The sequence below is a fragment of the Podarcis pityusensis genome (genome assembly GCF_964106645.2).
Source record: "Podarcis pityusensis genome assembly, chromosome: 1".
Classification (NCBI taxonomy): Eukaryota; Metazoa; Chordata; class Lepidosauria; order Squamata; family Lacertidae; genus Podarcis; species Podarcis pityusensis.
The window spans coordinates 137152057-137175903 of NC_138028.1; the positions used below are offsets into that span (position 1 = coordinate 137152057).

Genomic DNA, 23847 nt, shown 5'->3' on the forward strand with positions numbered 1-23847 from the left:
TGTATCCTGAATGTAAAGACTATAACTCTGGTCTTGATCCAGCCACAGTTGAGCACAGTGACTTCCCAGTGATTCAGAAGATACTAAAATCTCCCCCATCACCACCAGATGATGCCCAAAGTGCTTAGTAGCTGTACCTCAAATAAATAAGACCCTCGTCTCTCTCTCTCTTTCTCTGTGTGTGTGCCTATGTGTGTATGAAGTAATGCTAAGGCAGAGGGAATTCCCTAAGCAGCAGGGCTACTTGTCAAGAGCTGAGGAGATCCCTGCTGTAGCAGCATTTCCCTCCTTGGAGACCTGCAATTCTTCTCTTAGTCCCAGATGGAGAGGAAATCTTCACACAGCAACAAGCTCTAATGGCAGGTTCCTGACGATGGTAAGGACTGAGAAAGGGGAGGATGGACATTTTTAAAACTGTGTGCACAACTTTGCTTAGTGACCAAGGTGATTTGCAGTGGAGCATGAAACCTGGCAGTTTTTATTCCTCAAGCGTGTGGGAGTCTTACAATGCACTGCGTTCAAACAATCTGCGTGTGTGAAAGGCTGTACTTCAAAGCTAACTGGCAATCTTTTGTTTTGCTGGTTTTTACAAGCGGATCCAACTGGATTCTCGCCAGGGTTCAGAAGGGAGCGCTTAATATCACAGGTGAAGTCAAGATGCTGCTGCTAATACACGTTTCATGTCAGCTCTGTTGTCAGCAGGGCTTCCTCTTCTGAAAATCAAACCTTTTGTTATTTAAGGAGTCAGATGCCCCCACCCCAGCCTCATTTCTTAAATAACAAAAAGTTTGGGAACAACCTTGGGAGCAAAATACAGATGTATGTTCCCAAGAAAAATATGCCTTTGCTTGCCTTCTCACTAGGCACACAATTCTTTGCTTAGTTAGGTAATCTTTCCTTAGTTAGTTAGTTAGTTAGTTAAATAAATAATTAACTTTTAGGCATAAACACTTTCAGTGCAAAAGGCTTTAAGGGTCCAACAGCCCCTCTCCTACACCTGCATCTTGTTTTTATTTATTGGGGCAGCTGGGGTTGGGCTGGGGAAGCTTCTTTAATAGTTCAAGTCCAGTACAGGAAGAGAGTTCAGCTTTGAGTGATGGGCCACCATGTGCTTTGGGTGCAGCAGGTTCCAGCTTCAGCTCCCTTCACTTAAAAGAGGTTCAGAACGGCTTTTATGTCTGAAACCTTGTAGTCATGCCTCTGTCATCCATTGGCCACTGCTAGCCAGAGTAGATACTTTGGGACTAGCTGGACCAATGATCTGGCCCCATATAAGGCAGCTTCCTATGTGGTCAGCGGGAGCCTTCACACAATTACTGTCCTAGGCAGCACAGCACTGGGGCAGGAGATACCAATGGGTGGGAGAGCGCTTGCTGGTCCTGTCTAGCTCCTGTGTCTAGTTGGCCAATTCAAACACTAGAGCAGAGGGGTCTTGTAATTCTGAATTGCTCAGAGCCTTGACATGCCTTGATGACATCTTGCTGACCATAACTTTGACTGCTATGGGATAGAGACTTATCACCATTGTTCTTTGTAAAGCAATATGTACACAGATGGTGCTGAAATTCTTTTTTTATTTGTGTATTTATTACATTTCTATTCTGCCCTTCATCTCAGAATAATAATAGCTAACAATGGGTATTAATATTATATAGCAACAGCTGCTTCTTGGGGGCCTGCTGTGTCAGTTCTTGACTTGCTTACATGACTATGCACACAATGTGTTCCACATTTGCTGATTTGTATTTCTGTTTCCTGATTGGTTGGGCCACTATAGCAGATCAGCAAACTTTCAAGTTAAACAAAGGTTGCAGGAAATGGAAGACGTCCTGTGAACCTTTTTGAAATTAGTATTTAAAACTAACACAGCAGTATTGTTGCTATTTATTATAGTCGCTAATGAAACAAAAGTTAATTTTCTTAATGTGCTATTTATTTATTCGCAGCAAATTCCATAAAGCTAGAAATGCAAAGTGATGATGAGGATTCTGACAGGAAGCCCCTGAGGCGGGAAGATGGGATCAGGGGTCATAATGAAGGGAGCAGCTTGGAAGAGCCCCTTACTGAGAACCACGAGATGGTGGAGAACAGAAAAATTCAGGAGCTGTCAGGCGAGGGAGGAATCCGGCTTCCGAATGGTAAACTGAAATGTGACGTCTGTGGCATGGTTTGCATTGGGCCCAATGTGCTTATGGTACATAAAAGGAGTCACACTGGTAAGCAGCTGAAAGAAAACGTGATGACTGCCTTTGGCATCTGATGTTGATATTACCTGACATCTGTTCTCTTGCATTTCTTGATTCACCAATGATAATCAAGTGCAGTAAGGAATATATTCAAAAATCCTTTCAAAATATGTCAGTCTGTTGACTAATTGGGGAGAATCTTAATAGCACAGATTTCTAGACTTACCTACTTCACGGTAATGAATGCATTTGAGAGAAAAAAATTCCCCTGCCAAGTGTCCTTCACTATGAAGGGACATCCTAAGCCAGCTCTTTAAAAGTTGACCTCTCTTTTTTCAGTAGCTTTACAAAGCCCTCACCTCCTGTTTCTCAAGTCATTTAGCTCACACCAAAGTGTAAGTAAGAGTCTTTGCTAAAATCAGGACATCTCTCACATGGCAAAGTGACTGGCCTTCATGGTGGCTAGGTCTTTCAGTAGCTATCAGCCATGATACCAACTATTAGCTTCCATGTTTGGAGTTGTCTGAATACACTGGAGAACCCAGTGGATGGCTTGAAATTATGTTGGACTCAACAATTCATATTTGTGAAAAGCCTAGTAGAAACGAAAATTGTACATTGGCCAGAGAGCACCTGTTTGCCTCTGCTGTTTTTCCCATTTTGTTTGACTAAAGCTTTTTGTAAGCTCACCCCCTCCCCAAACTTCCAGGGAAGTAGCAGGACCATGCCTGCTTCCTAGATCACATAAACATGCCCGGCACCATCAGTATCAGCTTCTAGGGGCCAGCGAAGACATTCCTGTTCACCCAGGCACTTGGCTCTTATTTAGGGTAGCCTAGCCAGGATTGCTGTTCATCTTTTAGTAGGGTAGGGTAGGATCTGTCCTTTTTGTTTTATTGAAGGATGAGCACTTTAAGTCAATAGTATTATTTTATATTTCTGATGTATTTAAAATTTTGTATTATGTATGCTTTTGTAATTGTAAGTCACCTCGAGACATTTACTGCAGTAAGCGAGGAGAAAATGCAATGAATAATGCGACTATTAAGTGTGGAGCCCTAAGGAATAAGGTCGGTCATGAAATACCTCTCACTGGTGTCAAAGGCCAGGGTAAAGAGGTGTGTCTTCAGCATATATGAAAGCTGTATGATGAAGGTGCCAGATGTGCTTCTTTGGGGAAAGAATTCCACAGCTAAGGGGCTGCCACAGCAAATGCCACTCCTGAATCACCAAGGGCTGTTGAACTCCCAAGAGAACCCCCTTCTAAATGCACGCTGCTATTGATAAAAGCAACCAGGTTGCTGGGTTTCAGTTGTCTTTAGGTGTGTCTGCTGAGCGAGAGTTCTGTAACTGGGTTTAATCCAAAACATACTTCCATGGAAGTGTGTTCTATTAGTGTTGGTGGAATTTACATACTGGTAGATGCGCTCAGAACTGCAACCTTCGTTTTGAGCTCTGCGGGCACTGCAGTATAAAACATAGGTTGGATAGTGTGGGTGTTCAGTCTGCCCTCCAAAGTTGACATATTCCCAGTATGACTTTCACAATAGCATTTGTCTAACGGTAAATCCAAACCTGGAAAAACTGATTTCTAAGGTAGGGCAGAAGTGGTTCAGATATGTTGAATAGAAATAGCTGATTATGACATCCTTGGGAGGCTCCCCTCCCTTTTTTATGCATTAAAAATAAATAGTTTGCTTGTTTAATAAGAAGCAACAACTTTCGTATTGTTCAAAGTCCTGCACCCAAACAGAAGCAGGAGGGTCTTGGAAACTGGGCTCCTGCCTGGCTCTCCCTAACTGAGTAGCTAGAAGCAAAACCTCTCCCAGGCTCTTGAGTGTTGGTGGAGTGGCATATGCACTGCCATGAGGGCCTTGGCACCTAACTTGTGATATGACCTGGCAGCACTCAGCATCTGAAAAAAAACCTGTTCATAAATCTACATGATATAGCCTGAGGCATGACTACATATCAGATTCAAAAATAATTAGCAAAGGGGAACAGGAGGCAAGGAAGAAGAACAATTACAAAAACAAAAAAGGTTGGGGGTGATAATAGGAGGGATATGAGAAAAAACAAGTTGGGAAAATCCTGTTAAAAACTCATTGTCTTCAACTAGGGTGCGACTGGTGCAAGCGAGGAAGGTCCACCTCTCAGTATTAGGGCTCATACTTTGCATGCAGAAAGATTCAGTTCTTGACATCTCAGGAAGCAGAGCTAGCGGAAAACTCTGCCTGAGAGCGTGGAGAGCTGTTGCCTTTCAGAATAGGTAACGCTGGGCTAGAATTACCAATGGTCTGACTCAGTATAAGGCAATTTCCTATGTTTTAAGGGGCGTGTGTGTGTGTGTGTGTGTGTGTGTGCATGCATAGAGTGGGAGTGTAAAGTACCTGACCCTGAACTGAACATGGAGGTAAATCACAGGTATTATTATTATTTGATTTATTACAGCGGCAGTAAATATAGAGACAATTTGGACATTTTACACTTTAGGCACTTCAGAGTTGTTGGCTCTCCACCCTCCGCCCCATAGCATTGTGACCCAAAAGAGAAAGAGAAAGAGATTACATAAGACACTGTCCTTTTGTGAGAGCCATTAGAGTTCCTATATTGAGGAATAGTGCTTGTTCCCTCTCTGAAAAAGGCAGTGATGCATTGGCCATTCAGATGTTCTCAAGCATATAGAAATGACTTCTCTTTCTGTGCGTAGCTTTGTTCTCTACTTTGGCTGACCCCAGATGTTGCTTAGCTATTTTATTATATGGAAGTTTTCTTTTTTGTGGGGGAGGTTTTCCGGTACATGTTTAGAAATGGTACCTATAAAAGGTAAAGCTGAATCTTCAACGTGGGATAATCATGTTGTTACCTCTAATAGGACAGTTGTAAGGATCACTCAGGCAGAGTCTACGCATGACGTAGAATGTGGTGGTGGAGTTGTCAGACTTGTACGACTTCAAAAAGCAATTGTGATCCCTTAAAAAAATGACCCCATAAGAAAAAACACTGCACAATTAAAAACCAGTACGTACAATTGTTTCTACCCAGCCTATTCCATTTCTTACTTCTAGGGAGTAATTCTACCTAGTGGAACATTCAGAAATGGTATTCACCCCACCCCACAGTTTGAAGTGGTACAGCCCATTTTACCACCTCTTTTGACCTGGCCTGAAATAATTCAGATGCTTTGAATCTTCTAAAACACTGGATATGTTATTTTGATGCATTAAAATCTCCTTGCAAATAAGCACCAAAAAACATACTGATAACCCTGTAAGCCTGTGGTGCATCAAACAGCATGAGAATTAAAACTGAAAGGTGCGGAGGGGAGGAACAGCTTAACTTTATTTAAAAAAATAAATAAAAATACCCTACCTCATCTGCTGGATACAGTTCTTGTGATGTAAGAGGCGCAGAGTAAGCAGATAAGTAAGCAGTAATTGTGACTGGGAAGTATAATTAGCTGGCTAGCCTTTTTGGGAATGATATTAATGTGCACCATGAATTACCTCTTGGCCTTTTGCGAAACTGTTCCATACCACAAAACTTGGCTGCCAAACCCTACAAAATAGTTTGTCTAAACAGATACGTGTTGGTGCGTATCCAAGCATAGTATTTCATTCTTTTTAAAAAGGAAGCTCCCTAAAAGCATTGCCCAGCAGACTCAGAGCTGTGTAGATGTTTGAAGCTCCCAGTCATCTGATGCTCAGATTCAGGGGGGCAGAGAATGGAGCATGGGAGGGGAAGGAGTGGTGCCTGGAGCATCTGGGGGATGAAAACTGCTGAGGGGCCAGATGGGTTGATGCAGATAATTGTTCCTGGTGGTGGAAAAAACCTGAATGTGTTTGGGGTCTCATTCTGGAGGCGTGAGGGCCATGTGTGTGTAATGAATAACAGAAACTCTCAAGCTATGCAGCTTATACCCCTTCACCTTCATTCAGGTCCTTCAGCCTAAGATTCCACTCCTCCATCTAGAGCCCTTGGGAACAGGCTAAATTTCAGACTGTAACTTCTAACCCTACTGTACACAGGGGGAAGGGGCAAATGCAAAGAGGACAGGTCTCCTGTGCCTTTGATGGTTGTGTAGATGAGGGAACTAAAGCAGGAACTAAACCAGTGGCCCTCCAGATATCAGGGGACTACCATTCACATCATCTCCAGCCATTGGCCACGCTAGCTGGGACTGATGGGAGCTGAAGTCCAACAATATCCCCCGCTGTCGGGGCTGCCATCGCGCCCCCCCCGCTCCAGTCTCCCCCCGCCATAAGGCGCTCCAGCCCGCCCAGCTTTCCTCCTCGCAGCCATGTCCAACCCGCCAAGCTTACAACGAGGAGAAAGGCGGCTCCTCCAGCCTGGGGGAGCCCGAATATGGGCACGATCCGGCCAGTGGAGGGATCTTCTCCTCGGATTACAAAAGGGCACTCCCCCAGCATGTCGTGGACTGATAATGTGGAGGTCTGTGCTGTTCCCTCACTAGCTAGCAGCATTCTTGACAAGTTGAACGACGTGGCCCAGGGAGAGAGGGAAAAATAGTGGAAGTGAACAGCTGGCTTCGCAAATGGTGTAAACAGGAACAGTTTGGATTCTTAGATCACGGACTGCAGTTTCTTGAAGATGGACTTCTGGCAAGCGATGGGCTGCACCTCACAACGGTTGGGAGAAATGTTTTTGCCAAAAATCTCAGAAACCTCATCAGGAGGGCTTTAAACTGACTAATGTGGGGGAGGGAGACAGTGCTCCTGAAGGTAGGAGTCTATCAATTGATGAAGATGATCATCCAAATGTCATAGACCAAATGGAGCAAACAGCACACAGACCTAGTGGTGGGAGGAAAAAATCCTTAAATAAGAAACACGGGGGAATGATTAATGGACTTCAATGTCTGTACACTAATGCACAAAGCATGGGAAATAAACAAGATGAGCTTGAGCTCTTGGTACAGCAAACTAAATATGACATAATAGGCATCACTGAAACCTGGTGGGATAAGTCCCACGATTGGAATGTAATAATGGGGGGATACAATCTATTTCAGAGAAACAGACCAGACAAGAAAGGAGGAGGAGTGGCGTTATATGTCAGGGATGTGTATACCTGTGAAGAGATCCAAGATTTAGAACCTCAAAGCCAAAGTGAGAGCATTTGGGTCAAAATTAAGGGAGAGAAGAATAACAGTGACCTCATTGTGGGAGTTTACTATAGATCCCCAAGCCAAACGGAGGACATAGATGATGCCTTCCTGGAACAGATGGCCAAGCATGCAAAAGGAAGGGAGATAGTAGTAATGGGGGACTTCAATTACCGGGATATTTGTTGGATGTCAAACTCAGCCAAGAGCATAAGGTCAAACAGATTCCTCACTGGCCTTGCAGACAACTTCATTGTCCAGAAAGTGGGAGAAGCAACAAGAGGAACAGCCATTTTAGATCTGGTCCTAACCAATGTTGATGACCTGGTTAGTGGGGTAGAAGTGGAAGGATCATTAGGCACGAGTGATCATGCTCTTCTGAAGTTTACTATACAGCGGAAAGGAGCAGCCAAGCATACTAGGACTCAATTTCTTGACTTTAAGAAAGCCGACTTCATAAAACTTAGGGAAGTGCTGGGTGAGATCCCATGGACAATAATACTAAAAGGAAAGGGAGTTCATGATGGCTGGGAGTTTGCTAAGAGGCAGATACTAAAAGCACAACGTCAGGCAATACCAATGAGACGGAAACATGGAAGGTGCCTAAAGAAGCCAGGGTGGCTATCTAAAGAACTTTTAACTGAGTTAAGATTAAAAAAGGATGTGTACAAAAAATGGAAAAGGGGGGAAACCACCAAAGAGGAATTCAAACAAATAGCCAGCACGTGTAGACACAAAGTCAGAAAAGCTAAAGCACAGAATGAACTCAGGCTTGCTAGAGAGGTTAAAAGCAACAAAAAAGGCTTTTATGGGTATGTTCGTAGCAAAAGGAAGAACAAAGAAACAGTGGGGTCACTCAGAGGAGAAGATGGTGAAATGCAAACAGGGGACACAGAAAGGGCTGAACTCCTCAATGCCTTCTTTGCCTCAGTCTTCTCCGATAAAGAAAACAATGCCCAACCTTAAGAATTTGGAGCAAATGATTCAGCAAAGGAAACACAGCCCAGAATAACTAAGGAGATAGTACAAGAATACTTGGTTAGTTTAGATGTATTCAAGTCTCCAGGGCCAGATGAACTGCATCCAAGAGTATTAAAAGAACTGGCAGATGTGATCTCAGAACCACTGGCAGTCATCTTTGAGAATTCCTGGAGAACAGGCGAAGTCCCGGCAGACTGGAGGAGGGCAAATGTTGTCCCTATTTTCAAAAAGGGGAAAAGAGAGGACCCAAATAATTACCGCCCAGTCAGTCTGACATCAATACCAGGGAAGATTCTGGAGCAGATCATTAAGCAAACAGTCTGTGAGCACCTAGAAAGGAATGCTGTGATCGCCAATAGTCAGCATGGATTTCTGAAAAATAAGTCATGTCAGGCTAACCTGATCTCGTTTTTTGACAGAATTACAAGCCTGGTAGATGAAGGGAACGCAGTGGATGTAGCCTACCTTGATTTCAGCAAGGCATTTGACAAGGTGCCCCATGATATTCTTGTAAAGAAGCTGGTAAAATGCGGTCTTGACTATGCTACCACTCAGTGGATTTGTAACTGGCTGACTGACCGAACCCAAAGGGTGCTCATCAATGGTTCCTCTTCATCCTGGAGAAGAGTGACTAGTGGGGTGCCACAGGGTTCTGTCTTGGGCCCGGTCTTAATCAACATCTTTATCAACGACTTGGATGATGGACTCAAGGGCATCCTGATCAAATTTGCAGATGACACCAAACTGGGAGGGGTGGCTGACACCCCAGAGGACAGGATCACACTTCAAAACGACCTTGACAGATTAGAGAACTGGGCCAAAACAAACAAGATGAATTTTAACAGGGAGAAATGTAAAGTATTGCACTTGGGCAAAAAAAATGAGAGGCACAAATACAAGATGGGGGACACCTGGCTTGAGAGCAGTACATGTGAAAAGGATCTAGGAGTCTTGGTTGACCACAAACTTGACATGAGCCAACAGTGTGACGTGGCAGCTAAAAAAGCCAATGCAATTCTGGGCTGCATCAATAGGAGTATAGCATCTAGATCAAGGGAAGTAATAGTGCCACTGTATTCTGCTCTGGTCAGACCTCACCTGGAGTACTGTGTCCAGTTCTGGGCACCACAGTTCAAGAAGGACACTGACAAACTGGAACGTGTCCAGAGGAGGGCAACCAAAATGGTCAAAGGCCTGGAAACGATGCCTTATGAGGAACGGCTAAGGGAGCTGGGCATGTTTAGCCTGGAGAAGAGGAGGTTAAGGGGTGATATGATAGCCATGTTCAAATATATAAAAGGATGTCACATAGAGGAGGGAGAAAGGTTGTTTTCTGCTGCTCCAGAGAAGCGGACACGGAGCAATGGATCCAAACTACAAGAAAGAAGATTCCACCTAAACATTAGGAAGAACTTCCTGACAGTAAGAGCTGTTTGACAGTGGAATTTGCTGCCAAGGAGTGTGGTGGAGTCTCCTTCTTTGGAGGTCTTTAAGCAGAGGCTTGACAACCATATGTCAGGAGTGCTCTGATGGTGTTTCCTGCTTGGCAGGGGGTTGGACTCGATGGCCCTTGTGGTCTCTTCCAACTCTATGATTCTATGATTCTAATATCTGGCGGACCAGAACTTCCCTACTCCTGTTGTAGGGGGAATTATAGCACGAGTGGCTGTTCCTGGCTCTTAGCCAGGGATTTTGTGAGGTGGGAGCTGCTAGGGGCAGAGAGTAATTACAGAACAGGCAGGCCATAAAAGCAGATGGCCTAACATACAGGAAGTTATTTAATCCTTGATTTAAAAAAAAATAATTAAAAATTAAAGCTTAAGGTTGAGCAGGAGCCTGAAACCTGAAATATCCCCTGAGCCAGGGACAAGCCTTATGACTAGGACACTGCACTACTGGATCTTGAAACTACATTCTCATGAAAGCTACTCATGAAGATGAGGAATAGTTGTGAGAAAGGATGCTCCTGAAAAGACTCGTGTAGACTCCTAGTTAGCTTTTTGAACCTTCCATCTTGCTCTTCATTTTATAGGGCTTTAGGTACATATGAAGGTACAAAAAACAATCTTATACCTTGATCACCTTATACCATAAACCAAATCAAGTGATAATGCTTCTTCTGGACTGTACTAGTTCAGCCCACAGGTTGGGGCCAGGAAGAGATTGCATGTTTGAATTCTGTCCCATAGGGGTAAAGCCCTCTTTCTGAATAGTGAACTGAAATGTTAGGAAGAAAGATTCAGCTTGTTGTTTGCTGTAGGTGGCGTGGGGTTGTTGTTGTTTGTTTGTTTGTGTTTGGTTTTTGTTGTTTTGAGATCCGAACATGCAAACTCACAGTGACCCTGAGCCTCCAGCGCAACCCATAATGGTAATTTCTGAAAGGATTACCTTTTTGATTCATTTGAATCTGTAAATTGGTCTTAATTTGGCCTTATTGTCTAGGAGCAACACCTTAATTGTGCTTAATGAAGTTGTGGTGGAGGGAAGGTTATAACACAACACATTTTAATCTTTAGGATGCTATAAATATTATTTCTGGGTTTTGACCGTAACTTATGAATGTTTCACAAATTCTAAACTGATTTCCTGATTGTGAGCTTTGGAAACATTCCCCCCATCTAAGGTCTGGGATTCCTCCCCATTTCCCAAATGGGATTGTAAAAATCAGGGGTCATTTGGGCTGAGGCCTAAGATTCTCTGTTCAGTGGATTTGTGCTCCATATGTGAGACAAATCAGCACCCCCCCAACACACACACTGTTCTATTAAGAAACTGGTGCACAGGATGGTAATTCGCAAGAAGGCTTATAAGAAAAATCGAAAACTTGTATAACATATCATGATCTCAAAAACCTATCTAAAATTGGCAAGACCTTTCCTTCCTCCTTCCCCCTTTTCTTGCTTTTTCTCCTTTAAAACTACTACTCCCACCAATGGGCTTTTAATCCATTTATCATTTCCAAAATGCTTTGACGTAGCCTTTACAATCATTGATCATGAAATGCAAGCTTTCTATGGACCATCATTCATCAAAGAAGTTTTATTTACAGAAGGATGTGAAACTGTAGATAACATGTAAAACTGCTGTTCTACAGTTTGTTTCACAGGAGTACCAAATCAGATTTGCCACTTTTCAACTTAACTTCTTGATTACTCGAAGACTTGCATTGCACAGCCTACTTTATAGAATTTTTCGTGATTGCAATAGCCAGGTAATCAGGTAATATTGTCACTGAATACTTAAGGTACTCTTTGGCCTAGTTCTCACAGAGGTGGTCTGTGCATATGGACTGTGTCATATGCAGATAAGGACTCGTGTGACTGAATACTGTTTCGTGTAAAACATGTCTCTGCACACAGAAAACTAGGGTTTGAAGAAGTCTGGTCTGGACCCTTCTCCCTCACATGCTAGTTTTCTACATTGTGGGTGTTGGGGGGGGGTGTTAACGAGCATTCAACTCTGTGTGAGCCACAGCTGTAGCTTGAAGTGCTACAGCCTGGACTCAGATTTTGTTCATTGGTGAGAATCAGGCTTTTGTTGTGAGGCTTATTGAAGAGATTTCTGGGCACCAGTTTGGCGACCACAGTTAAAAAACTTCTGCCGTAGTTCATAGTTAGTGCCATTTCCATTTTCCCTGTGTGGGTTTCTCCTTCTTGCATACTGGGGCAAATGAACTGTTGTGAGAGCAAGCTGCAGTCAAGCAATGTAGTTGAGATCAGAGGATCATAGAATTGTAGCATTGGAAAGGACACCAAGGGCCATCTAGCTCAACCCCCCTCAATGACATTCCGTTGGGACGACTGAAACCTAGGTTGAAGGTGTCATTTGCACCTAGCTTATATTTCTAACACTGATTCTATGAAAGTTTATGCAAAGCTATGTGCATCACTTGCTCTAACACTACTTCAGGTGGGTCATTATTTTAGCAAGGGCAAATAGTTTCACTAGATTCAGAAGACCTTTATTTATATGGAAGGTAGTACTCAGGATGGGTGCTGCACAGATTGCCTGATCAGGGCATGAAACAAATCAGCACAGGAAATATGAAGGCCTGGTTTAGGTGGCATAGCTAGGCTTCCTTGGTCAGCAGGGCTTGATGTGAACCAGGGTTTAGACAAAGGATGTATTCCAGTACGAAGGCTTGGAAAATATGAGGCAGCTATAAAAGGAAATGAATCTGAGCCTATGCAGTCTTTACTTCCCCACCCACTAAGGATAGCAACCACCCACCCACCCTCACACTGATATGGGTTTAGGGTTTAGAGGGCCTCGGGGTCAAGATAAATCTCACTTCAGATTCCCCTGGTCTGCTTAGCACAACATGATGCTTCCCAGTTCAGATCTTCTAGGCAGGTATAAAGGTTTCCCTTTGAAGGCAACTGTGCACTATCAGGGTATGACTGTTGGAAACCTGATTGAGAATATTAAAGCATTAATCCACTTGCTCAGTTAAGCTAATTAATCTCCCTATTAAGGTAGTTTTAAACGACTATTCAGCAGATGACATATGTGAGAAGGGGGAAATGATGGGGATGACTCTGACATGAGTAATTAAAGCATTCTGTCAGATGAGAGGGAAAGCTGGCTACCCTGAAAGTTCCAACTGAGGTAGAATAATGAATACTGACTCTGGAATTTGTTGAATTTAAAAGTTTTTAAGATCTACATTTACAATTTAGCTTTAACTTTTAAGAACTAAGCTCAACCCTAGGCTCAATGTCTACTCAGAAGTAAGTCCCATGGAGTTATATGTGTATGTGTGTAAAATTGTAGCTGAATTCTGCCATTTGTTTATCAATAATCAGGGCTTTACTGCTCAGAAACTTGAAGGTGCTTCATTGTTAGCCTACCCAGTTATGGAGCTGCTTTAAATTTAAACAACCCAACAATAAGCAGAAATGTTGCCGCCTTCTGTTCCTGAGTTCAGCATCTATTCACTTGTCAAACACCTTGTGACATTGTTGTGTGTGAGAGAGACTTCTTTGGCAATGTGCAGGTTGCACTTTACATGTTATCTGTGTATAAGAAAAATGTGGTCTTTATATGCCCATCAGCTGCAATATAATGCAAGCACGACTGTTATATGGAACAACTTAATTGCCATATTTATGAAGTCAATACAGGAAATCCCTCATGTGTGCTTTAGACAGTGGCCAGATCCGCACTGTACATTTAAAGCACATGACTGAGCACAAAGAATCATGGAACTGTAGTTTATAGCTGTGAGAGAGAGACTGATCTTCGCAGGATTCTTTGGGGGAACTGATATGCTTTAAATGAGCACTCATAGTTCTTTAAATGTATGGTGTGACTCTGCCCGTTGTGGGATACCTGCGTTTGTCTGAATACATATATAAAGCCCTATGCAGCTTGCAGTCAGGATGCTTGAAAGACGTTCCCTCCCCTTGTACTCCCAAATGATCCATGTGCTCTGCAGGCGGGGCTTCCTGTGCAATGCATTTTATCAGGGTGTCTGCTCTGCACAGTCTAGGAATCTGGCCTTTAGTGTTGTGGTACCAACCCTTTGGTTAAATATTAGAGAGATGTAGTGTCCGTAGTCTCTTTGGTGCCTCCTGAATGCCTTCCTTTCCCAACAAGCTTTTTTTAAGTAGAGTTATTTCCCTATCTGCATTTGTATTGGAATTGCTTGTGGATATTTTATTTGTTTTACGATTTCTGTTTTTGCTGCTGTGCACCTGAACTCCTTTGGGAGGAAGGGCAGGATACAATTTTTTATAAATAACTATTAATAAACCAATGGCTGCTGATTCTGCTGATCACCTGTGGTCTAAATGAGTATGGGTGGGTGGGACTGCATAATTATTTGGTAGCCCCAGCTATGGTGATAAAACATAAATGGTGGCCACAGAAGTGTCCCGCATCAGTGTATTCCTGTTTTGTTGACCTCCCTGGTCTGCCAAAACACAAAGTGGGATGAAGACGGTGGAGCAAAGAGAGACAAGACGAAGGAGCGTTAGGTTGCTGGGGAAGGATCAGGGGGGAGGAGCCTTAGAGAGTGGTGACCTTCAGTCCTTGCAACTGCCTCATTGGGGCAAGACCTGCTGGGAAGAGTTGCTGTGATCACTAGGCCTGAATTGTTTTGGTTTCTTTGAATGAAGAGTTAGCTTCACTGGTGTTTTATTGTTGACCTGCTCCTGAGTCCAGCTCCTGACACTATATTTGGAGAAGATCCATTAAAAAGCAACAGTACCAAAATGAATTTTTGTGAAAATAAGAAATGGGTGTGTGATTTGGTCCTCACCCAGGGGCCATATTACCAAAGTGTGCGCCTGCTGCTGCTGCTGAAAGTTTTTCTCTGCTATTATGTAGCATTTCAGGAGGGGTAGATTCGAAGCTTTCCTGGATTTCATTGTCTCAGATATTATATTTATGAGAGCACCCATGTTTGAATATTGGGAGATTGGGCATGTATATTTGTTGGCCATGGTTTCTCAGACCTTTTCTCCGTTGTCTTCTCCACTGCAGGTGAACGTCCCTTTCACTGTAACCAATGTGGAGCTTCCTTCACACAGAAGGGGAATCTACTGAGGCACATCAAATTACACTCTGGGGAGAAACCGTTCAAATGTCCCTTCTGTAGCTATGCTTGCCGGAGAAGGGATGCCCTCACAGGACACCTCAGGACGCACTCGGGTGAGTCTACAATGCCTGCTCTTTAACTGCAGTGCTTTTAAAAGCACTGAACATACATCACTAGCTACCTTATAGCGAGTTATTATCTATACTGACTGACAGTGTCTGTTCAGGATTTCAGTCAGGATTCTCTTTCACAGTGGCCTGGATTGCTGAGTTACTAAAATGGCAGTTCCCCGTGTATTGGGGTGGATCTTGCCCACATCCACTGCCTGCAATCCTTTTAGGCCAGCAATGCCAGGGATTGAATCTGGCCAAGGCGTGGCTTTCACCTTTTACCTGTGGCTCCTTTGTCCTACTAATTTGCTTACTGATCTAGAGGCAGACAGGTGTCATTTATGTATTTGTTACAAAGAAGCAAGCACTGCTTCTTGGCGAGAGCTCAAAGGGAGCAAGAAGGGACTCTGCGTGCAGGCAAATGGCTTATCCGTACCTCAGCTTATTAAACCAATATATGGTTTTCTGAGTGTGGCTAAAATTTCCACAGTCTTGAATGCTGCAAAAACTGTATTTCTGTGCCCTTCACACATAAATTGGACAGGCACAATAATGGATCCACCAAATTATGATGTCAGCTTAATGGTTCCAAGGAAAATTGATTCCATTAGGCCAAAGGAAGAGACATTATTTTAAACAGACTTCTGTGGAGACTCTTGACAAGCTTTCTGTGCCCCACCCCGACCCCACGGTTCCAGGCCTGGATAATGTCAACCAGAATTTTTTTTTGTAACTTCAGCACTTCAGGTATTAAGCCCACCATTATCTATGATTCAGTAATCCCCAAGTATCAGAAAAACGCAGAGGTTCAAAACCTTCCCAAGCTAGTTTTTCTGATCTGTCCTACAACTGTGAGGTTACTGATGTGTATGCGAGATGTAAGACACAACTGTTAGGCGTTGGAAATATTTCAAATTACTGTTGAAGAACTAGAAATAGAATATTGTGAGTGTTCTTTATGTTTTAAGAAATGGAAAGTCTTCAGAAGATTCCCCACTAGATGTGGAAAGTCATAAACCAAACCCCAGCTGTTTAACCCTAAAGATCTGTTTCGTACACTCTAGCAAGTGTAGGTTGGACCCTCTGTGTTCTAGATCACTTTGTCACTGATAATGATAAACATTTGTTCTAAAATAGAAATAATGTTTTAAGTTTTAACATCATAGGAAATCATGGTATTTGAGGACTTCCGGGGTGGCGCCATCGGCAATGGCGGACTCCCTCTGATCTGGAGGGACTAGCTCCACATGAAACGGGTCTTTTCCGCTATGGCGAAGCAGGGACCCTTTCAAAAATCACAGGCGGATGAAGCCTGTGACCATGAGACTCGGCGGGCACCTTTAGCGCCCCCCCAACCCGCAAAGGAACCCATTAACGGGCTCCGGAGCGAAGAGGGGGAAGGGGCGTGGTGCTGAGAGTCAACTGCTTCTTCCGTGGAGCGAAGCCGCACAGCCGTTGCCGGAGAGCGCTGTCTTTTTCCTGGGACAATTTGGCTTCTAAAATAATCACCCGTGAGTACTTAAATTTTGGACAATTGGACTTTAAATAAGGACTTGCGAGCAGAAAGGAAAATTGGACTTAAAAGTTTACCTCAATTTGGCACTGAAACGGGAAGGTCTAAACAGGAAGTCAGCCTTCCGTTTCTTGTAGATAGATTAAAGCAAAGACATGGCAAACTAGAGCTCAGAAAATCGCTTGTAAAAGATTAACTTTCATCATTTAAAATTGTTGAACCCCCCTTCGGAAGCAGGAGAAGAGGGGGGATTTTTTCGGACTGTTTAAACCTGCAGAAGTGAGTGTAAAGTAAAGTAACTTTCCACCGTCCTGATCCTGGAGCGGGGTGTCAGGACTGACGTTTTTTGAAGCTCATTGACCAGAGACAAACGTTTTTGACAGATAGCTATAAGAAGAGAAACATTGATTCCATTGTTCCCCTTCGCATTTTAAAGGAACAAATATTGACAAAATATCTGAAAAAGGAAACTTTGTTGTTAGACTTGTCTTTAAAAGAAAGAACAAATAGAAGTTTTCCCCCTAGAGGGAGACTGTGAAACTGTAACTAACTCCGGGGAGCTTGCAGCTGTTACAGATTACAATCGTGGGAATAGACTTCTGACCTTGCAGGACAATGTATTCAGAAGCTCTGTTGCGTGCTTTCCGTAAAACAAATGCCCTACTGGAACAGCTACATGAGAAGACGGACTTGATGACTGATGCGATCAGAAATTTTGAACAGGCAGTGGGAAATTATATGGAGCCCATCCAGGAATTAAATCAGGAGTGTGCCCTGACAGAACAGATGAGGGAAGAGGATGTTGCTGAATCTTGGGCGCCAGAGATGAAGGGAGCTGTGGCCCAGCAGGAACATGAGCTTTTGGACTTGACAAATGAACTTGGAAAAAGCCAGATTTGGAAAGATAAAGTTTGGTTTGGTTTGGAAATGGGGGTTGGATAGACCGCCCTTTGCAGGGATGTTTGGACTTTTCAAGTCTGGCAATGGGCCGTGAGATGTTTGGGGTTGTGGGGGCTCTTAATTTTGGAGGGATTTTGAAACATGTTCTTAAATACCACATGGAGTTTAGTGTGGACTATGGAAAAGGGGCTGATTTGTTGAGAAGGGTCAAAAACATTGTTAAGCTGGAGTTCCCACGAGTGAAAGGAGCAGGAGACAAAGGAAAATACAGTTATAAATATGAAGAAGAGCTGCGGAAGGGACATGGAAGAGACTTAAGGGCCTCGGACGCAAGGTTACCAGGTTAATGCGCTAGATCGATGGGATAATAAGAACTGACAAAACCCGGGACCAGGAGGAAGGGACGCTGGATGAAGATTAGATTGTTTTTATTTCTTTTTTTTACTACTAGGATTGCTTTATAAAATTGACGAATGTTAGAAAAATGTTGGAACGTAATTACTTGGCTTTAGCAAAAATGTTTAAAGAATTATGTAAGAATATTATGGTTATGAGAAGTTGGTAAAAATAAGATTTAAGTTTTAAGCTTTAAGGTTCTTTATAGTAAGATAAGATTAAAATAGATTAAGGTAATGTAATGACAGAATATTATGAAATATGGAAAGGATTTGCTGCGACAATTAACAACTAGGATACAAAAAAAGGGAGGAGGAGGAGGTCAAAGAAAGAAGGTAATGACAGTGGAGGATTTGAGAATGATGGATTTGTTTTTGAGTGTTTGTGGTGTATTTTTGTTTTTTGAATTTGTACTGTTTGATGTGATTTGTTTTTTTTTTTCCTTCTCTTTTTCTGCTTTGTTCTTTTTTGTAATTCTAAAAATTTTCAATAAATATCATTTAAAAAAAAAAGGAAATCATGGTATTTGCATCATAGGAAAAAGTTACGAAGCTATGCAGGAAGAAATAAATCATCTAAGCAACAGACTACTCAGGTGCAGGTGTATATTCCAGTACACAGGGGATAACATCATCATAACAAAACAGTTGGCCTCTGTTGCCTTTTGATTTTGAACTTTCATCCTAAACTGGCACAGAGAATGTCTTTTCTTGTATCAGAAGTTGAACGTCAAATTACCATGGTCCAGTTTCTGCTTGCAAAAAGGTACACCTAGCGATAATTACCTAATTCCTTTCTCTTCTGATCTTGCTGTTTACAATTAACTCACCACAATCATGTTTAAAAGTGCCTGCTACTCAGAATAACACTTCATGCATTTGATGAAGTGGACTAGTCCATGAAAGCTTAAGCTATAATAAATAAGTTAGTCTTTATGGTGCCGCAAAACTGCTGTGTTTGCTTCAGAAGACCAGCACAGGACCCCTTCTAGAAATTGTTTTTCTTGGGTAGATTCCACATCTAACATTTTGAATAGGTGTTAAACTAGGTAGTATTTTCTCTCACTATGGGAAACTATTCCACTACTCAAATTATGAATGGCTTAAACATTCCTTTCTTCATGATATCTTTGTCATGGATTGTGCTCCATACTGATCAGAGCAGACCTCAACATATTGTTAGCAGAGTAAAACCATAAACGTGATGCAGGGTTCCCCAAAAAACAGCTCAGAGGTAATCAACTTCATTCAGCAGAGTTTATTACTGAAGGTAAATGAGCATAACAGTCACAAATCGAATTCTTCAGGATTGGCACAGTCCATAAGAAATCCGGTTGCATCAGACTTAACTTAAACTTCAGTAAGACTAAAACATACACTTAGTACTATGTACAGACCACCATGCCAGAAAGAAAGACAGAAAGTGAAGCCCAAGCTCCTTCTGGCCTATTATTACAATCAGCATGACCTTGAGTGAAAGAGATAACAGAACCAGTTTGAAGCAGCTGTTCAGCTTTTCTGAAGGAGTAACCCCCCAAATTATGAACCTTTTGCTTGTTTCCAGGCAGAATAGAAGCTTCTAGAAACTTCCAGCTTGCACCAGCTTGTATCACACAGAGAAGCTTTCATAACCCTCTTGAATTAATTAGAACAGGAAAAATCTCTACACTTTAAGCCAATACTTTCTGTACCAAGAAATGTAAACCTGACAATCTTTACCTTTAAGTTACTCCCAGGTGGTCTTTACCCCATGTGAAGGCTATCCTGAATATCAAACAGACTTGTACACAAATCCAGCGTTTGGGGATGAGATGGGGAACGGTCTATTATTGAACCACTGACCAATTTTTCTGTGGATCTCATAGTGCCTGGTGGCTTCTGTTATTCTTGCTACAAATACAGGATTAAGTAATGTTTGCTCTGATCCAGCAAATCACTTTTTATGTTCTTCAGCTAGAACATATATTCTAGTATTAGTGAATACAGATTAGTTACTTTTTATTGTCAACAGATTCTGAGTATGCATCCTTATTTTCTAAATTAAAACATATTTGTGGACCATAGGGATTTCACTTATTTTTTTAAAAAAAGTTGAACCATGCAAGATGGAAGTCAGACTGCCTCATTTTAGGGTGAATTACTGTATGCTGTCATTCACATTGTAATCTTGGTCAGTCCTTTATAAGTTGAGCACATAAAAAAGCTTCCATATCATGAGTCACTATTTTGTTTGTTCTCACAGCATTGGGCAAAATGTAAGCCAAGATCAGAATTTCTGAGACGGGAGTATTAGTTACTGACGTTACTTTAAGCATGTAAAGATGGAACTATGGTAAAAGAATTAGATTTACAGGAGATGTGGAGATTCAATACAATGTTTTACTTCTCAGTTGGAGAGCACAAAACGAAAGCCGAGAATTTCCATCCCACTCCACAACCCAAGAAAATATTTAAATTTATGCTTCTTTCTCTTAAAATTCATTCCCACTGATTCTAAACAGATATCTTGGAAGTGAACCGCATTGATTTCAATGAAACATGCATGTCAGTAGTGTTTTTAGGATAAATGATCACCCCATTAGAACCCTTCTTGAAGCCCAAATCACCAACGCCCAAATGTTGAAGCATGCTACAGATAACTTTATATGGGACAACATGGCTTTTTTTTTTTAGATAATATTTATTATTTTTCCAAAAACTTAAACACTAAAAAGACAATACAGTACAACACATCAAATTAACAAAACAAAACAAAAACAATAAAATAAATCAAACAATTTCATTATCCCATCTTTAATTCACTTATTTCCACGACCTCCTCACACCTCCCTTTTTGTATTCCACTTCTGTTAATTATTTCAGCAATTCCTTTCCATCTTCCTCTGTTTTCTATCCTATAATTATCTTAACTCATTCTAACCTTATTTTTCCTTTAATGCTCTGTTAACCTATCTGTACTTAGTTCCTTATAACATTTCTACTAAAGCCATATAACTTCATTCCAACATTTTTCTAACATTCATTAATTTTACAGTATTTCTGTAAATAGTCTTTAAACTTTTTCCAGTCTTCTTCCACCGACTCTTCTCGCTGGTCTCGGATTCTGCCAGTCATTTCCGCCAATTCCATATAGTCCATCAACTTCATCTGCCATTCTTCCCGGGTGGGTAAATCTTGTGTCTTCCAATACTTCGCGATGAGTATTCTTGCTGCTGTTGTTGCATACATAAAAAAAGTTCTATCCTTCTTTGGCACCGATTGGCCGACCATGCCCAGGAGAAAGGCCTCTGGTTTCTTCAGGAAGGTATATTTAAATACCCTTTTCATTTCATTATAGATCATCTCCCAGAATGTCTTAATCCTTGGGCATGTCCACCAAAGGTGAAAGAATGTGCCTTCAGTCTCGTTACATTTCCAACATTTATTTCCGGGCAAATGGTAAATTTTGGCATGTACCACCTATAAATCATTTCCATTAAGTTTTCTCTTAGGGCATTACATGCCGTAAATTTCATACCTGTGGTCCATAACTGTTCCCAGTCAGCCATCATTATGTTATGACCAACATCTTGTGCCCATTTAATCATAGCTGATTTCACCGTTTCATCCTGAGTGTTCCATTTCAACAGCAAGTTATACATTTTTGACAATTTTTGTATCTAGCAATTAATTTTTGTATCTAGCAATTCTGTTTCCAATTTTGATTTTTCCACCTGGAAACCAACTTTTTTGTCCAAATTGTATGCCTCCATTACTTGATAATAATGGAGCCAGTCTCGCACTTTATTTTTCAATTTTTCAAAGCTCTGCAATTTTATTCTGTCTCCATCTTGATCCAGAATTTCCCAATATTTCGGCCAACATATATGGGACAACATGGCTTTATGCTGTGCTACTGATACTGAGAAGCTGAGCTCCTTAACGGGAGCCAAAAGAAAACTAGGTCTTGAACTTGGACCTGTTGTGAACTTTGCTTGACATTCCCCACACACCTACATTTTATTGTACACACAAGGCAAAGAAGTTTTATCCTGCAGGCTTCCCGTCTTAGGGAAGAGCTTTTAACTTGATTTCTGCTCTCTGGCAGTTTCCCCATTTCTCTGTTTGATAAGTGTGGCCTTTTCCCGCCCTGTATCTCAGCCTTCTTGCCCTGTAATGGAGATTGACTATGCAATGGGTTACACAGGATGGTCATTTGTATACATAGGTTTTGCTTAATTATGCTGCTCTGGCTGCAGGCACAGACACATAAGTTTCCCTGCTCTCTGTGTAATAAAATAAAATATTTATATTTTCATAATTAAATGCAGGGCTGTGGTCCTTATAGGGCTAAATGAGCATTGGAGGCCTAGGCAAAGGCAGTTGTTTGAGGGTGACATACATCAAAGCAGAGAGGAATTAAAAAACTGAAAAGGAAAGAGAAAGAAACCTTCTTGGAGGCTCATAAACATATTTACCGTATTTTTCGCCCTATAGGACGCACTTTTTCCCCTCCAAAAATGAAGGGGAAATGTGTGTGCGTCCTATGGTGCGCACCGACCCCTCTTGCTCTCCAGGCTTCGCGCAGTTCTCCGCAAGGCGCGGGAGCCCAGCACTGGGCTCCCGCAGCTTGCGGAGAGTTGCCTGCATGCTGAAGCCTGGGCACGTTGAGCTCAGCGCGCCCATGCTTTGCACAGCTCTCCGCAAGGCGCAGGAGCCCGGCACTGGGCTCCCGCGCCTTGCGGAGAGTTGCCTGCTCTGGGGGCTGGGGTCGGGGGAAGCTCGGGCTTCCCCTGCCCCAGCCCCATGCCTGGGGGGGAAATAATTTTTTTCCCCTTTATTTCCCCCCCAAAAAAACTAGGTTCGCCTTATGGGACAGTGCGTCCTATAGGGCAAAAAATATGGTATGTGGTAATCATATGAACATAGTCCCTAACCCTCACTCCACGGTGATCAAGATGGCCATACTCCCATCAGTACCAAAGGTCACAGGAGGTCTCTCTCTTCCCATCCCCTTTGTTATATCCTGGGAATTCCTAGTGTTCTAACGTTGCTGTTGGCATTTTAAGGGCCTCAAGTCCACTTCTGAAGCATTGCCTTAATTTTTACAAAAGTTTTTTTTAAAATCAAAACATTTGCATCCCTCCTTTTCTTCCAGGTAGCTAACAACGGCAAGTTATAAAACTGAATTACAAACACATGCACACATAAATATAAAGCAGCTAATAAAATAATTGGACCCCTTCCAAGATTAACAGCAACTGGTTTGGGTTTTTGTTTTTTTTACAGCTGCTCAAAACACTACCTCACCATATGCTGATTGTGGTGCAAATTGTAGCATCAGTGCTCAATGAGAACTGAATGGGAAGTAAAGCACAATAAAGTCAATAACTGTATTCAGGAATATAGCCTGATGTAGCTACAGGCAGAAGTACGCACAGACCCCAAGATGCACCTTGTATTTGTATCTGTATTTTAAAAAATTCTGATCTGTTTCTGAGCCACACTGATTGCTTAGATCTGTGGTTTGGGTTCCATTTCACTGTGTGTAAAATGAAGCTCTGTGCTCCCCATTCACTCCTATGGAGAATCCAAACACAGGTATAATTTTTCTGCTTTTGGCAGAAGCAGATGAAATTTGTAGGTATGGGAAGTAGTGAACAGTGTGGTAGAGCTGCACTATTTACTTGATCACCTTCTTGCTAAGCTGCTACTCCATAGCAGGGCAGGTGGGGCAAGATCAGCACTGTTGAAACCCACCAGCAGGAGCACTGGATTGGCTCCACTGGTACATTTACACCACACCAAACTTGCCACTGCCTTGCCCTTCCCCTTTCCATCCCAGCATGCAGCAGTGAATCAGCCAAAAGGAGGTTAGGTACGAGATGCAGCCCCACCACGCTGTCTACTGCTGCACAGGAGCCCCTGCAGAGTGGATTAAGCCTAGAATGGAACAGCTGTTAATTTAGTTTCATAAAAAGTATTGTGGTCTGCTCTAAGGCTTTACCCTACTTACAGCTAACTCAAGCTAAAAGTCTCCGTTCTCCAACTGTTTTGGTAAAAATTCGTTAGTTATTTATTAGTTATATCCACATTTCCTACAAGATGCAGCCTAAG

The 23847-nt window shown here is 42.3% G+C and overlaps 1 protein-coding gene across 6 annotated transcripts in view; it reads left to right on the top strand.

The window, feature by feature from the left end:
* The window catches only part of IKZF2 (IKAROS family zinc finger 2), a 121581-nt gene that overhangs the window by 55379 nt on the left and 42355 nt on the right, over positions 1–23847 (top strand). For 4 of the 6 annotated variants that reach the window (XM_081017713.1, XM_081017714.1, XM_081017712.1 and 1 more), the window contains exons 4-5: positions 1947–2216; positions 14779–14946. In XM_081017713.1, coding sequence (XP_080873839.1) covers positions 1947–2216; positions 14779–14946 — 438 coding nt within the window. The remainder of the gene's footprint in view (positions 1–1946; positions 2217–14778; positions 14947–23847) is intronic. The other 2 variants (XM_081017715.1, XM_081017717.1) reach the window with 1 other exon arrangement.